The 14,939-nt window shown below is 38.4% G+C and overlaps 1 protein-coding gene across 2 annotated transcripts in view; it reads right to left on the minus strand.

The window, feature by feature from the left end:
* LOC137985179 (AP-4 complex subunit beta-1-like) overlaps positions 1–14,890 on the minus strand; it is a 33,296-nt gene extending 18,406 nt beyond the window's left edge. The window contains exons 1-8 of one of the 2 annotated variants that reach the window (XM_068832700.1): positions 14,495–14,890; positions 14,048–14,220; positions 13,054–13,184; positions 10,765–10,817; positions 10,182–10,276; positions 9,123–9,216; positions 6,688–6,811; positions 3,208–3,334 (exon numbers count right to left, since the gene is read on the minus strand). In XM_068832700.1, coding sequence (XP_068688801.1) covers positions 3,208–3,334; positions 6,688–6,811; positions 9,123–9,216; positions 10,182–10,276; positions 10,765–10,817; positions 13,054–13,184; positions 14,048–14,220; positions 14,495–14,686 — 989 coding nt within the window. In that variant the 5' untranslated portion in view covers positions 14,687–14,890. Of the gene's footprint in view, positions 1–3,207; positions 3,335–6,687; positions 6,812–9,122; positions 9,217–10,181; positions 10,277–10,764; positions 10,818–13,053; positions 13,185–14,047; positions 14,221–14,464 lie in introns of both variants that reach the window. The other variant, XM_068832701.1, reaches the window with a different exon arrangement.
* Between the last annotated feature and the right edge of the window lie 49 nt (positions 14,891–14,939).

Raw genomic sequence — 14,939 nt, forward strand, 5'->3', positions numbered from 1 at the left:
TTTTTGATTTTTTTTTCCCAAGAGATACTTACAGATACTGGCTTTCTTACTGAACTTGAGAAAGAAGCACTTAAAAGAATGTCTTTTACAGACATGCTGCCAACCACAGTTGATTTACCTCCATACAAGAAACCAACACAGGAAGAAAATGAGACAATGATGCCTGTGGATTCAAGGGAAGAAGCCATCGTCGACCACCAATTGACAAACGACGTCTTGGAAAATGTGAAACGCAACATGAGCGAAACACAACCCCACAGTTTGAGATATAGGCAATTAGAACACATGCCCAAGGACCAGGAACGAAAACGTGACATACAAGTAAATGACAAGAGGGCAAGACACGAAAGGAGGAAAGAGATTCTCAGAAGTCAGGGAGTGAGTACTCATGAGTATCGAGCTAGTACCTGTAGATTCCTACAAAGCCATGCCCAGCCAGAAAAATATGACAAAGGACAAAATAAGATCAAAGAGTGAAGACGTCGTGACAGGGCCCGCCAAGCGTTTGAAGGCGAGTGGCTGATGAGGACAGAACGAGAGCTACATGAGTGCGTCCTGAAATTTACCCGGGAATGAGATCCGTTCAAGCGTGCAAACTTGCAAGCATATCAAGAGATACTGTGCAACAAAGTCAAGGTACATCACAGCAATTTGGGGATGTAGAGCAAAGAAGATCAGATAATTATTGGTCAAGGGATTTGTTGCAGCCCATGCCTCAACTGATGAGGAGGAACTTTTCCAAACACCCGGCCCTAGTGGCTCTAACCAGTTACCCACCAGTGCCGTGCCCTCCAGCATACTGGATGATATTGTGACGATAGATCGGAGGAGCTTTTGATGATGTACATGTATGGAACAAAGAGGCACAAAGAACATAAATCCAGAAGTGAAGACCAGAACACAAAGAGACAGAAGAAGACTCTATTAATTATTTTAGCTATTTTCACAAGCAGAAATACATCTCAAATAAATATTGTGTTTCGTTTTTTGTTTCGTCTCTTAGCAGCTTTTGTTATCATGAACATTAGTCTTATGAAGAGAAATTGATTTATGTGGATTAAAATGAGTCTCATTTGCATCCAGCCACTGTCTTAAAAAGGGCTTGCAATCCTACTTTGAATTTTGGACTATTACAGCCAACTTCCCGAAAACACAGTCTTTTAGGGTGATTAGTTGGAGAGAAAGAACTTCAGTTCGGCCCTCTTCTTTAAAGAATCGGCCAACCTGCCTTTCTCAAAACGAAAATCTGGATCTCTCAAAATAGCAGACCATTGTCTAAAACCGTGCTTATCAATACCCCTTTTAAAACATTGTATTTATCTGTCGTAAATCTCAACGGTCGCAGTGATGGCCCTGAGTAAGTAAGCAATTTGAATGCGGGGTATTGACATTAGGCCGTGCGTGTTGTGATCATGCACATTCAGTGGCTGGCTCAAAAGTGGCTGTGGAACATGAGCTGTCAAATCTATTGTTCACTTCCATATCCACCTCTGAGCCTTTGGTCCCCTGTAATTTTCGAAGACTCCTGCGGGCTCTTACAGCAACTATGTGTGATCACCACTTCTGATAGTGCACTTTGGCAACAAACAAGCCATGTTTTTGGTCTTCAGACAATACTTGGCGCTCTTTGTCGTTAAGCACGTAAAGACTTTGCATTTTGACGATTTGGCGATAATTTGTGGGGTGAATGTATTTGCCAATAGCGTCATAGACCAACTTGCTCATCTCGTTGCCCAATTTGCTGTGTTGGCTTCCGTTTTTGGTGACCAAAACAAAGACACACTGAAGTTTGAACAACTTAGGCCTCATGGAATTATAAATGTAGCCATCGAGTATTTGCATGCTTGTATCTGTCAAAATTACAAAGTCAAACCCGTACTTTCCAGCTGTCTTAAAGGTTTTCTGATCGATGAAACCCCCGTTTCCTTTGCTACATTGAACATGTCTACAGTGAGATATTGATAAGTCATGGGGCACGATCCTTTCACTTTGATGAACAAGTAGGTGGCCAAAAATTTAGTTGCAAATGTCAGGTCAGAGGGCTTCACTTGCCCAGGGTCATTTTGGCACATTTCCACCGTTCGTTCGTAGCAAGGCAAGTGAAACGACACTACTTCTAAGAGCTCTTCCATGGTGGCCCAGTGGCCCCCGGCCTCTAATGTTTCAACATTGAGATCTTGCATCCATTTGCTATTTTAAAAATAAATTGAATTTTGCACCCTTTCTGAGTTCTGAAGTTCTTTTTTATTCTCAGAAGACTGGGCTGAGAGACGTAAGGCAAAGGAACTTTGGCAAGCTTTCTACCAGACCACTGGCGTATTGCTTTAGATTGAAGCTATTTTTACTAAACAAAATATGTCTCACTTGCAAGTTTGTTGAAATTTCTATTTTTTCTGCTAGATCAAGATCCCTTAAGTTGTAGATCTAGACAGGCTTGACCCAGTCCCTAGATAGAACCATAGTTTTTGGAATCCTCCTCAAATCAGGAAAAATTAATACCTGCAGTCCTGTAAAAACTCACTGTGAATTATGGATTTAAAAGATATTTTGGATGTTGCACTCTTTGAAGATATGACAAAACCAAAGTATCTATTGTAGTCTATATAGTCCAAAGTATCTACACTAGTCTATCCAGAGATCCTGGGTTCAAGACATGCTCTGACCACTCGTTGAATTTAATCCTGGTAGTCCCTGGTTCAACTTCTTTCAGCTGCACTTGTAAATAGCCAACTGGTTTCCCTCGGCCAGTTGGGATTCTTAACAGTTGTTGTTATTGCATGTTGTTCTGTTCCGTCGTTTTGTTGTGTTTCATTGGCCCTGAAAAGCCCCTATGGAGAGCGGTCAATTAAGTATGTTCTTGTGCTGTTCATTAAAGCAGACCCGGATCGGACCAGACCGGACTGGATCGTATTGACAAAACACAGACCGGATCAATAACAAAATCCCCGCCAAAAGTAGATGGTCACCAGACAACATGCTGAATACAGGAGAAGTCGAATTCTGTGCCGTTCTCTCTTGCGTAGTGGTCTCCTCCTCCTTTGTTTAGCAAAAGGATGCTCTATGTCCAGCAAATTCTGAACAATAATTTATTTTCTTTTAAAAGAGGCTGAAGAGATCTTTTTGAATTTTTTTGATTTATGGCAGTGCAGTAATCAGATGAGGGTTGGTAGTCTTCACATGCTACCGATTAAAGTGAACTCACAATACCTGGAAAAGAAGGAGCTATACTCCTGATCAAACAGCTTTGGCATTTTTGACAGCAGTAGTTCTATGTGGCACAAACACACATATTCCAGCTCGGAATTACTTGAAGATAAAATTGTCATCAGAGGCCCTATGAAGATAAAACAATGCAGCTACATGTAATTAACTCATTTTCATCCCTAGCTCTACATGTACACTAAGACTGTCTCAGCAACTGACAGTACATGTTTATTATAGTTTATAAATACTGATGAAATACTAGGATTTTCCCTATTACAAAAAAACCAATAACCACACACAGTGAAGGTATTTTTATCTTTCACATGGGAGCTAGCTAGGATATAGCTGTCCAATCCAATAAAAAGAGAGCTTCACCTTCACTGCAAGATACTTTTTGTGCTGTAACATAATAATATTGTTGTCTAGCCCTACTACATTTAAAATTTTCATGGCACAGTTTGACACTATCAAGATTTGGTTGTCATATTTTGTTTCAAGACTGTTTAATACACATGCAACATGCATGGTCTAAGTAGTGGCTGGTGACCACTTTTAATTTGCCGTTTTGAAAATCAATGAAACAAGTTTTTTTTTTTAATCAGGACGTCATTTCATCAGTAACTACACAAGAATATTACATGGTTGCTTAATTGGGAATATGAATTTTATCATCTCTTACTTATAGTATCTCTCACTCAATCAGCACTTGACGATAAAATTCATATTCCTGCAAGGAAATGTAATTAATCCTCTACATTACAGTGCAAGTGCTGTGTGTGTCGAGGTGAAAACAAAATGCAGAGTGTATATTAAATAACAAAAAAAAGTAAATAAAATGCGTGGGTACATGTACGCTCATGATAAGAGGTCCAGGTGTAGGACTTTACAGACTTCATTTGGCAGATTGTACTTATAATTATTACAAAGAATGGCCAAAGAGCATAAAGAATGCTCTTAGTCCTCTGGTAACAGATGCTTTGATTGGAAATTACAGCGAACAAGAAGAAATTGAAGAGCAAATGGAACAAAATCGAGCAATTGCAGAAGCTCCAAATGATCCCCCTGAAAACTAGCAAAAAGGAGTGCAAAAATGTTGAAGAAGGGAGTTGACTACATGAAATTAAAGACGACAGTGGAGAGCTTCAAAAAAGATTAAACTTGGGTCATCGCTGGAAAGATCCAAAAAAAAAAGGAACAAATAAAGAGACTTTGGGAAAAAGTTAAAAACATTAATGAACATTTTTGTTGGTGTTGCTTTGATCGCTGGGATTGCTGTCAGCGCGGTCTTTGGAAAGTTGATATTTCAAGTGGTCTTGCAGCTGCAAATAATAGCCTTTCAAAAGCTGAAGACGGGCTTAAGAACTCGGGCCAAAAACTTGCAGTGCCATTGCCAGGTGTAATCTGGTCCATTATAAGCTGGCTTTTAAAAAGCGTAGGCAGCACACTTGGCTTTCTTGCCAAGCACACATGGATTTTGATTGAGCTTGCTGTTGCCTTGGTAGTTGAGTTTGTTTTGAAAAAGCAATGATAGTATGTACACTGTGCAACCAAACGTTATGCCATTATTCGAAAAAAAAAACGCCAAAAGCCATGGAGGCAGAGCGCACCGTGAAAAAAAATAACTTTTTCACCTTTAAAACCAAACTGAGACAAAAGGCTGTATGTTTATATCAGTCCCAATGCTCAATGCAGAGGAAATGATTGTGCTGAGCCCACTTGTGCTGCGATTTACCAATTAACCTCAAACGCAAACACATGCAAACGACTCATCTGGTACAAAACATTTTAAGAACGCTTGTGGAAAGGATGATGCTAAAATATGCTGGAACAACATTGCAAGACACTTCAGGTTGGGGCATTTACAAGACGTTTGAGGACCTATTTCTTTAAATGGACGTGCAGGCCAACACGCTCATAGATGGCATCCAAAGCGAACACCTAAATAAAATCCCCTCAGATGCAGGAGACAAGCCGACCACCGGCGTTGCAACAGACACAGCGGTCGCAGGTGTTTATGGTACAAAAATACCAAATAAAAATGACCACACTGTGACATGAAACTTAATCTATCATGTTTTGATTATGTTTAAAATTGCCTTTTTTGCTTTTAGCTTTGGGGCCATTTGGACCCACGATCCACCTTTCAATGCCTGAAACCTTGCAGTGTTAAATGTAAAAAGTGTAAAGCCTTTTGAAAACCGACCCAGAACCTCTTTCGTCTTTGTTATCAATTTCCCCTTGAATTTGTTCAAAAAAGTTATCAATGAAACAACTTCTCCATTTTTTCTTCATTCCCTACCTGCAAAATTGCGTTATCCCTCTGCCTGAAAAAGTGGTCGAGTTTTGTTTAATTTTCACCCTGCTTCTTTTTCTCGTGGCTTCCAAAATGAGCGTCAAGGCCAAGCTGTGCATGTATGCACTTTTATCATTCCAAAACTTCTTATTTTTCTTTTTACTTCATCAATAACTCCAGGCTTCACAAATTCTCTTAATCTTAATTTAAAATGTCTTTAGAGTATGCACCCTCTCTTGGTATATCAAGTCTTGAAACATTAAGCCAACCTTGAAAATTATAATGCCTAACTTGTACAAATTTTTGTGACATTTGTTGAGGCGCTGGCACTGGACCTGTAAAACAAGCTTTTAAAAGTCTTTTTTAAAAAGATTTCTAATTTATTTTTAAAAGCTTGGAAGTTCTCCTTCCACCCTATTAGTTGGCACTGGAGGGGCCAGGGCACATGAGTTGGTTTGCATGCATGCTGCCAAGGTGCTGGCAAAGGCCTAGTTTTTCCTTCACCATAAAAATCTCTCAATACTCTTTCGCTGTATGTTGCTGAAAAGGGCATCCTATATTAAAAGTCCACTTTATAACCCCCTTCTTTAGTAGGCTAACTTGCCCGGTGAGAGGGGCGCATTGTTAAGAGTGCTGAATCACCAGCATGCGCATGGTGCTTTTTTGCTTCCACTCACATGGTGCTGTGTTGCCTGTGCACACTCTGCATTTTGTTTTCACCTCCACACACAAAGAGTATGGCGGTGCCCAGCACACCTGCCCGAGACCACAAACACCAAGCGTCGGGGCACGACGTGAGGTTTTTGAGGTTTCTGAGGCAGGTGTGCTGGCACCCCCATACTCTACTATTATGTATGTGCCTCTGATCTGTAATTTGGAAACAATAAGCAATGAAAGTAGCAACATGCTTTGCTACAAAAAGTGTTTGAGGGGCTTAAACAGTTGATGATGCCTCACCAGGAGTGGTGTAAAGTACAATGTAGGAGCCAATTAAGTTCAGGATAACAACTTGCACAAAAAAAGACACTAGATTTTTCTCACGAATTTCCACTTATGACACAAGTCCTGCTTGGATTTAAACTGTATCAGAACAAAGATATGTGTATCATTTTAGGTAAAGTCAAAACTCTGGAAACTTCCTTTAGATGCCACACTGCTCACGACTCAGCTCACAGAGGAATTACAGTTACCTTTAACTCTCTTATAAACATCCTCAGTTATGTCTTTTATCTCCTTGGTCAGGTGAATAAACAGCCGCATACTAGCCATCACTACAGAACTGTTAGGATGCTTCAAACGATCATCAAGCAAATTCTATTAAATTAAACAACCACAAAATAAATACTTGTGACTTTTAATAGGGGCTGTTTACAACGAAGACCTAAGCACAAGGATGATCCTAGAAGAGAGTAGGAGATGGTCTGTTATCAGGCTCCCTCTTTGCAGCAGGGTTCTCCTTATCAGGCGGTAACTGGTAAAATTTACCGCTTGTAAGAGCACTTATTACCGCCTCCAAACGCCCAGAAGTCGCTTATCCTTTGCAGAACGTCCATCATTAACCAAATGCTTTACCGGTTTGAAAACGTCCCTTACATGTTGTGCTGAAAACTAGGGAGAACCCTGTCACAGTGGTCTTACTCCCACAGCGACAAGAGAGCATGCTTGCAGGCTATATATAAAGTACATGTTATTGTACACTTAAGAGAAAAATGTACTGAGTGCCGTTTTTGAAATTTTTTTGATCAGTTTTGTTTGAAGTTTCACCGATGTTCTGATGATTAGCTACAGTATTTTGCAGTTGACAATTGAGAATTATTGTATGCGAAAATGGTGGCACCATTAACAAGAAACAAAAGAAACTGATGAATTATTCATAGTAGCACTTGGCCCAAAAACTACAGAATGTTCTTGGCTGAGAGATCCCATTTAGCTAGCACCATAAAACGTACTTTCAATAGGATCCTAGACTGAGATAGACACAAGTCTAAGACCAAGGCTGCTGCCTAAGAAAATTTTAAAGGGGCCCTCAGAGCTAAACGCTGAGAACTTAGGAGCCCAACATATGAAGTGAAAGGTGTTGCTGTGAAAAATTAAGGCGCCCAGAGCTATTCTTTGGGAGCCCCAGGCTACCGGGATCCTGTTAGGCAACAGCCTTGAAGACAAACATTTCGCTAATGGACATTAATTAAACTCATTGAGAAAAGGTGACATACTACAGTGACTATTAAAATTAATGCTCATTTCCTAACTTGCCTGTGTGATAAAAGATTAAAATTCCTACTTGCCACCTCCCCTTAAATCCAATGTTGGTTTAGAAACGGCTAATTTAAAAGGCTTGCTCAGTATTTCTCACCAGTACATTATCAACATTGGTATGGGGGAGAGGGGGGTACCATGCAATGCACTTCGTTTGTGAATGCATGTCAAAATTAATGATTATTACTGCCTAAGCCAGAATTCCCAGCCAATGGTAGTATACATGATTGAGCTGTTTCAAAATGATGTAGCGTAACAAGTGGGTCTTGAACTACATGTACATGTAATGTGGCAAATATTTGACCATTGCAGCGTAAACAACTCTACAAACTGAGAGTGTTGCAAAGGCATGATTGTATGGGTGTACAGGTGTGTAACATCAGCAAGAAGACACCAATTTTGATCAAAGTACACTGTAACACTCTATCTACAGGTTATAATAATATTTATACATGTACAAGTACTGACATTTAAGGTAAAATACAACCTGGTTTATCCATTCACAGTAAAACAGAGAGAAATGTTGAATGGTTCACTGTGAACATCATATCTGGTCAAATTTACAACCCATGAAATTCATGACAAGTAATATCTGAATGTGGCTTCAATAATTATAATTGTCACAAGAAGACCAAAGAACTGCATTCAAAACCTACATGTACCTAGTAGGCTTCAATGACAGAATGGCTAATTTATGGTCTTTAGAAATGATACATGTACTGTAATGATACACTGTACAGTGTATTAAAGACCGCCCACTTTTCAATGACATAGCTTATACATGTAAGTAGTGTAAAGCATTGACCTTGTTTTTGTACACCTCTAGCATTTCTTGTGCTGAGAATTTTGTGGGTATTTGAGACTGAAATGAAAGTGTAAATACGCTGACCATGCAGCCCTGCATAACAAATCATTGAAAATAAAGTTGGTGGGTTATCCCCCTAACAAGCCTTTAGAGCGCTGGTGTACACGATCGATCAACCCATCCCACGAGAAAAGCCTAGAGAGGCTCTGCACAAATTGTGTCAAGTCTTTCAACTCGCTGCAGCATAACTTTCAGGGCTAGTCACTCTGGTCAACAGCTTTAGGCAGCGCCTGCATCATATCATTGACAATAATGCAACTTGGTTAAAATTGAGCCTTCAGTACAAAAATCAATATGGCGTCAGGGAGTGCTATTGAGACTTGGTCTGGGTTTGAAACTCCACGATTTCGACAGAGTGCTTTCTTTCTCGTCAAGTTAAGAAAGGTTCTGCTGGCAAGGTGCTATCACCCAAACAAAGCTCAAAATTTGACAAGTTGATTAAGCAGAGCCTCGTGCAATTATTTCTTAAAGCAATGTTATTCAAAGAAATGGTGTATACCATACCAGGATATCAAATAATTCCTCTGTATCACGAGGTTGATAACGTAACATCATCTCCATTACTTGACTTTGTCCCCAGCCACTAAAGCTCTTCAATCTGACAAAAATGACTGAGATTAGTATGTGAAAAGACATACTGTCATTAGCCTTGCAAGCTCCACTTAAAGACAAGCATATTTATGAAGTAAACATACACACAAAACTGTGCAAATAATTTACTTCTGTGGGAAAGTTCATTTTCCTCATGTTAACTTCAAAAAGTTACAAAATATTTTGCCAAATTTCATTCTTAAAAATGGAAGATATTGTTTTCTTCTTTCATTCAAAATAAAATTGAAATTAAAATGAAAAGTTCTAACACTCATAACCCTTGAAATTGACAATTTAAAGGCTATAATCATTAGAGTAAAACAATAATAATTAGTTGAACTGTTTTTTATGATTATCTGCAATTTCTTTTTCATCTCTTCCTGCCTTATTGGAAGTACTGTGTACATGTAATGTGACAAATGTATTTGCTAAGAAATTTGCAATAAAGTACAGTTGTTGTACACCAACAGTGTAATTTTGTCCTTGTGGAAGTATTTAATACAGAACTTCAATTAGCTTAACTTAAAAAATTAACAGAGACTGACACTAAATAATGAAAGAAAAAAAGTTCAAAAATATTATGCAATACTTTATTCTCATCCCAAAAGGGCTTTTGTTCGAAAAAACTACATTAATTTTTTATTTGATTTGTGCGAAGCAAGAGATTGTACATGTATTTTGGACTATAACAATGAGTACCTTACCGCGATTGGCATCTCCTTGATGTCGTCCAGAAATTTGGACACATAATTTAATAACTAATTGTATTAACCGGTTTAAAACCTGCTATAACCAGTTTGAATTTTAATGCCCACCCAATGGCAGAAGAGAGAAAGTGATGTCCTGTTAATGTCACGTTGTGCATGCACGAGAGAGCATCAAGGAGATCCATGCAGAGGATCTCATTGGTGCTCATAATAAAAAATATACCTTGTACGCTCCCTTAATTTAAATGACGGTAAAGAAATTTACCTCTTTAGTAAGTTGTGTGCAAGTTTCTTAATAACTCTTATTCCGCCTTCGGCTGCAAGAATTTCATCTAGTGATTGGAGTGAGTTACACACTACCTAGAAAACAAATACAATTTTAATTAATTTCTGGCAAAATGTTCAAATTCAACGGAAAAAAAGGGCAGGTTATTGGGCATAACACCCATAATACTGCAAGTATAAAGAATTTAAAATGCTAAGATAAACTCAAAAATAATTATATTGATAATCTTTTAAGTTCATTGTGACAGCCTTCATAAATGTGATTTTCAAATAACGTAATAATGAAATTGACACAAAGTCATGCAGAACTTGACCTTGTGATTCTTGCTAATATCCAAGCTTTTACGAAAAGTAAAGTCGTTGGCACAACAACACCACAAGCTTTAATTTGGTCTATCAAGCGACTGTCTAAAATTTAATGAAGGTTACCTACCAACCTACCTGCAGACCGCTTTACCTGGATCAAGAGCTGTACAATGTAGATTGCAAGATTTGTGACTCTACACAACAAAAAATAAATAAAATATTTGAAAAATATCAACTAACAAAATTAATGCTCATACCTGTGGATCTGGATCACAAAACAATCTAACAAGCTTTTCTATTATTCCATTATCTGTTGAAAAAGATAGAAAATTTTTACCATAAAATTTAATTGCATAAAAGACAACAGATCATTTAAGTCAAAAAATTGTTCTATTTCTTATTGGCATGAATCAGCTACAATCTTGAACAAGCAACTCCCAAATATTCTGGACTGTATGCATTTTAGGGTTTCCTAGCTCATGGAACTTGTCTTAAATAATATTATGGTCTTTAACATAATTTTTTGTTCTAATATTCTCCAAGTTCAGCATCCTTTAAAGGATGTGTATCTCATTAACATCTGGTAACATCTGTCCAACGGCATCCATTTTCAACCCAATCTCTGGATGCTGTCTAAAGTCCACTTGGCACTAGGAAGGGCATCCAGCCATAAAACTTTTGCTTCATATTATTATTAGTCATGGTTGTTGTTTCCAATAGTGATAGTGAGTACGGGACCCCTAGCAATAGGGGTGTTGCCACTGGTAGGGTGGGTGTCAGGCGTGGGCACCACCAGATTGTCATCAAGCGACCACGTCATAATTTCAGGATAGCAACACTATGAAGGGTAGAAGTGGTGCACTTATGTCCAGGTTTGACCCTAATTAGATGCATGCCAATTTTCACATCCAAGTCTAAGCATTTGCTATCTATTTTCAATAATAAGGTAACCTTGGGTAAAGGTTTGTGTTATTTTTAGCTTTGGGTAAATGCAGCAGTTAATCTTTACCTAAAGAGCAGCATTTGGGGGACACTTTGTGACATAAATTGTCTGTATTCTGAGACACAAGTGATGTTGAAGTTGGCGAGAAGAGCAAGGGGACACTTTGTGACGCTTATTGAAATCCGCATACATCTAATTAGGGTCAAACCTGGATATATCTCAAGTGGTGAGGTGGTGGAGATCATCTCAAGAAGAGGGATTGATCTACAGTGTACACTGTATGTGGTCTTCAAGAGACTAGGTGGAGAGGTGGTGAACTCCGTCTATATGATTGTGGGTAAAGATTCTAAGTACAAATTTTTCTAGATAGGAAATGAGAAGGGAACAGCTGGTGTTGGTTTTCTCCTTGCTCAAAAGTGGGTGGAGAGTGTGGTGGAGATTAACCGTGTCTCTGACAGAATTTGCACGATTAACATCAATGTTGGTGCCTCCATCTTGACTGTCCTCTCTGGGTATGCCCCGCAATCAGGGCTAGATACGAGGAATGCACCTCACAACACAAGCGGTGGCAGTAAAAAAGAATACTATAGAGCTACAGGTGTAAGTGGGCAGCCAAAAAGAGGGTTGAGGTGGGCATTTTTGCACAGGCATTGTTTCCAGTTTCTCTTGAGAAACAATGGTCCAAAGAGAAATAGAAACAATGGAGGGCAAACAAAATAGTATTATCAATGGTATTTTTTTAAAGTGGCCAATACCTAATGTACACATAATTATTTGATCCAACCCCTTGGCTTCCCTAATTAGTATTAAGACACATTCAGTAGCCACCTGCGATGGGTCTCACCAGTTGGGATTCTTAAAGTGCCACTACAACGAAAATTTTTGGTTTTCTTTTCGAATTTTTACAACGTCAATTAAGTCAATATGTTCAAAATAATACAATGCATTTTAATTTGGAATGATAGAAGCGAGATAAGTCGGAAAAGAGCCAGCGAAAAACCGCTAAAACTCTGTCCGCCATTACTCGGAGGGTATTGGAGAAGCCTGTGATTATTTTGTAAGCAGTCTTCACGCAAGACTCGGCTCGTGACGTCATATGCGCATCGCTTCGTGGGCGTTTGACAAAGCGAACAAGTCGATCAAGGAGTAATGTATATAATATCAGCAAAAAGCAACTCGGCGATCTCTCACATCTCATAAACGGCATGGGAAATTAGCCGCGTTTATTTTGAGCGTTGCACATAATTATGACGTCAGACCCCAGGCGATCCAGCTAGACCCAACCCTTTTCCTTGTTCACGGTCATTTGCTGTTCGAGTAATAGCAGACAGCGAAAACCGAAAAACTACGTTACAATAATCATACTTGGGAATTTAGACTGAGATAAAAATTGGCATGATACCTATTTAGTACATCTATTTTCAAAATCTAAAGAAAAAAGGACATGCAAAATTTTCATCGTAGTGGCACTTTAAATCTGTTGCCGTAAGTTCATTGTGTTACAATTTTGTATGTACATGTGGGCTTAAAAAAACCCGTCAGGGAAGTGATAGAAAATGTTACCTTAATTTGTAAGTAAAAACAATTCAACAAAAGATCACACCTTCAACAAAATCAGGTTTAAGATGGTACAATTTGACACAGCCCATTACAGCACAGCGCCGAACATATGAACTTATATCTTCAAGTCCAGCAAGAAGAGGCTCAACAATATATTCTACAAGATCTGGAAGCCTGTGTACATTAAAAAGAAAGGAGATAAGTTAGTGTTTACATTTATAATGTATGCAGCTGACATGCACCAAAATTTCTGTAATACTATAGTATCCTCTCACAGAGTTAAAATAATGTCATTCATCTCCTCCAACATAAATGGTTTATTACTTATATGTGGGTCACTGAGTCAACGAAGTTAAACAGGACAGCTTGGATTTTCAGGATTTATTTGAAGAAAATAATCTAAAGCTATTGAAAATAATCCCTTCATAATTGAATACTCTGTTCGAGAATTTTATAAACTTAATTAAAAACTTACATTTGTCCAAGCCAGTCCAGACATTTAAAAATACATACAATCGCAGCGGAACAAGAACTATTGCATCTTGACATTACAATCACATGAAAAGACTAGCATTTTTGTTGTGTAGGATTACATGACCTTTGACAGTCTACGTCCAGTCTCCTTTGTTTATTTATACATTTATACGTGAAACAATATGCCCTGATACAGTGTGTGAACAATGAACAAAAGAACCCTGTAATATTCACCCAATTGACCATATAGGTTGAGCTTACAGATGTATATCATGCAGACAAAAAAAATCATTTTTCTTGTTTTCTATTCCTTGATGTGATTGTCAGTGACACAATCAAACTCTACCTACCGGTATACATGTATGTAGCCAAAGATGCAAAACAATATTAATTACCATTCGATGTAATTATTTTATTTATAATAATTTATGATTTACTTGAAATTTATAAAAACAGATATAAATTTAGCAGAAATTACAAACCCAAATTATGAATGATACAACGTAAAAGTCACGGTCTTTCAAGGAATTCACTTCTCCTTCTATAGTAATCAAATTGTTCACCTTAAAGAGCACATGCTTCTAAGAGCAAGACCTCTGACCATGGCACTGCTGTCCTGGCAATCCTTTCTTAGAGTGTTAACAGTCAACAAAGCCAATTCAGGGTTAGATGAGGCATAACTACAGATATACAGATACACAAGTTTCTTCTGAACAAGGTCCTGTGTTGCTCCAGCCTAAAAGACATCAAAGTAAAAGAACTTCATGTACATGTATGTACTACGTTATATATATACGTACAAGGAAGGGTTATGTAAGTGGCCGTGTAGAATTAACTATTGTCCAGAGGGTAATGTCAATTCTGTTGAAATACATGTATAAGTGCTACACGGCCAACATTTGCAAAAACGCAACCCTTCCTTGTACTTCTAAATATCCATTGGTCTATTACATGGGAAGAAAACTACCTCTTCACATTACCTCCAATAGTTAATTCTGTGGGAATGTTACCTTGATCATATCCATGAACAGAGAAGACAAATCCATTCCTAAAGTCATGCAAGCAATGACCTTTTGAATAACTTTCTTATACTGACGAGCATCTCGCTGCACTTCAGGCGACTTCAAGCTCTTTTGCAGTTCACTCACTTCGCCTTTTTTGCTTGACTCGCTGAAAAATGTCCCTGAAGCAGCTGATGACATTTGAAAGTTTCAGCGAGCTGTCATTCAGATTTCGATTTAGTTATCTTGAAATCGCGGTCTTTTTTCGAAGATCATCCCCTATCATGAGAAATAAATACAACGTAACATCCTGGAAACCTTCAGTACTGGTTTTGAATCAATGTAAGCCCTTGAAAGTGACAGGTTTAAGGAAACCACAACGAACATGTCCGACTCCATTAACCGGAAGACATGATTCCCTGTCACGGACAGTACAGTGCAAATTATATAAAAG

Source organism: Montipora foliosa, chromosome 14 (assembly GCF_036669935.1).
Source record: "Montipora foliosa isolate CH-2021 chromosome 14, ASM3666993v2, whole genome shotgun sequence".
Lineage (NCBI taxonomy): Eukaryota > Metazoa > Cnidaria > Anthozoa > Scleractinia > Acroporidae > Montipora > Montipora foliosa.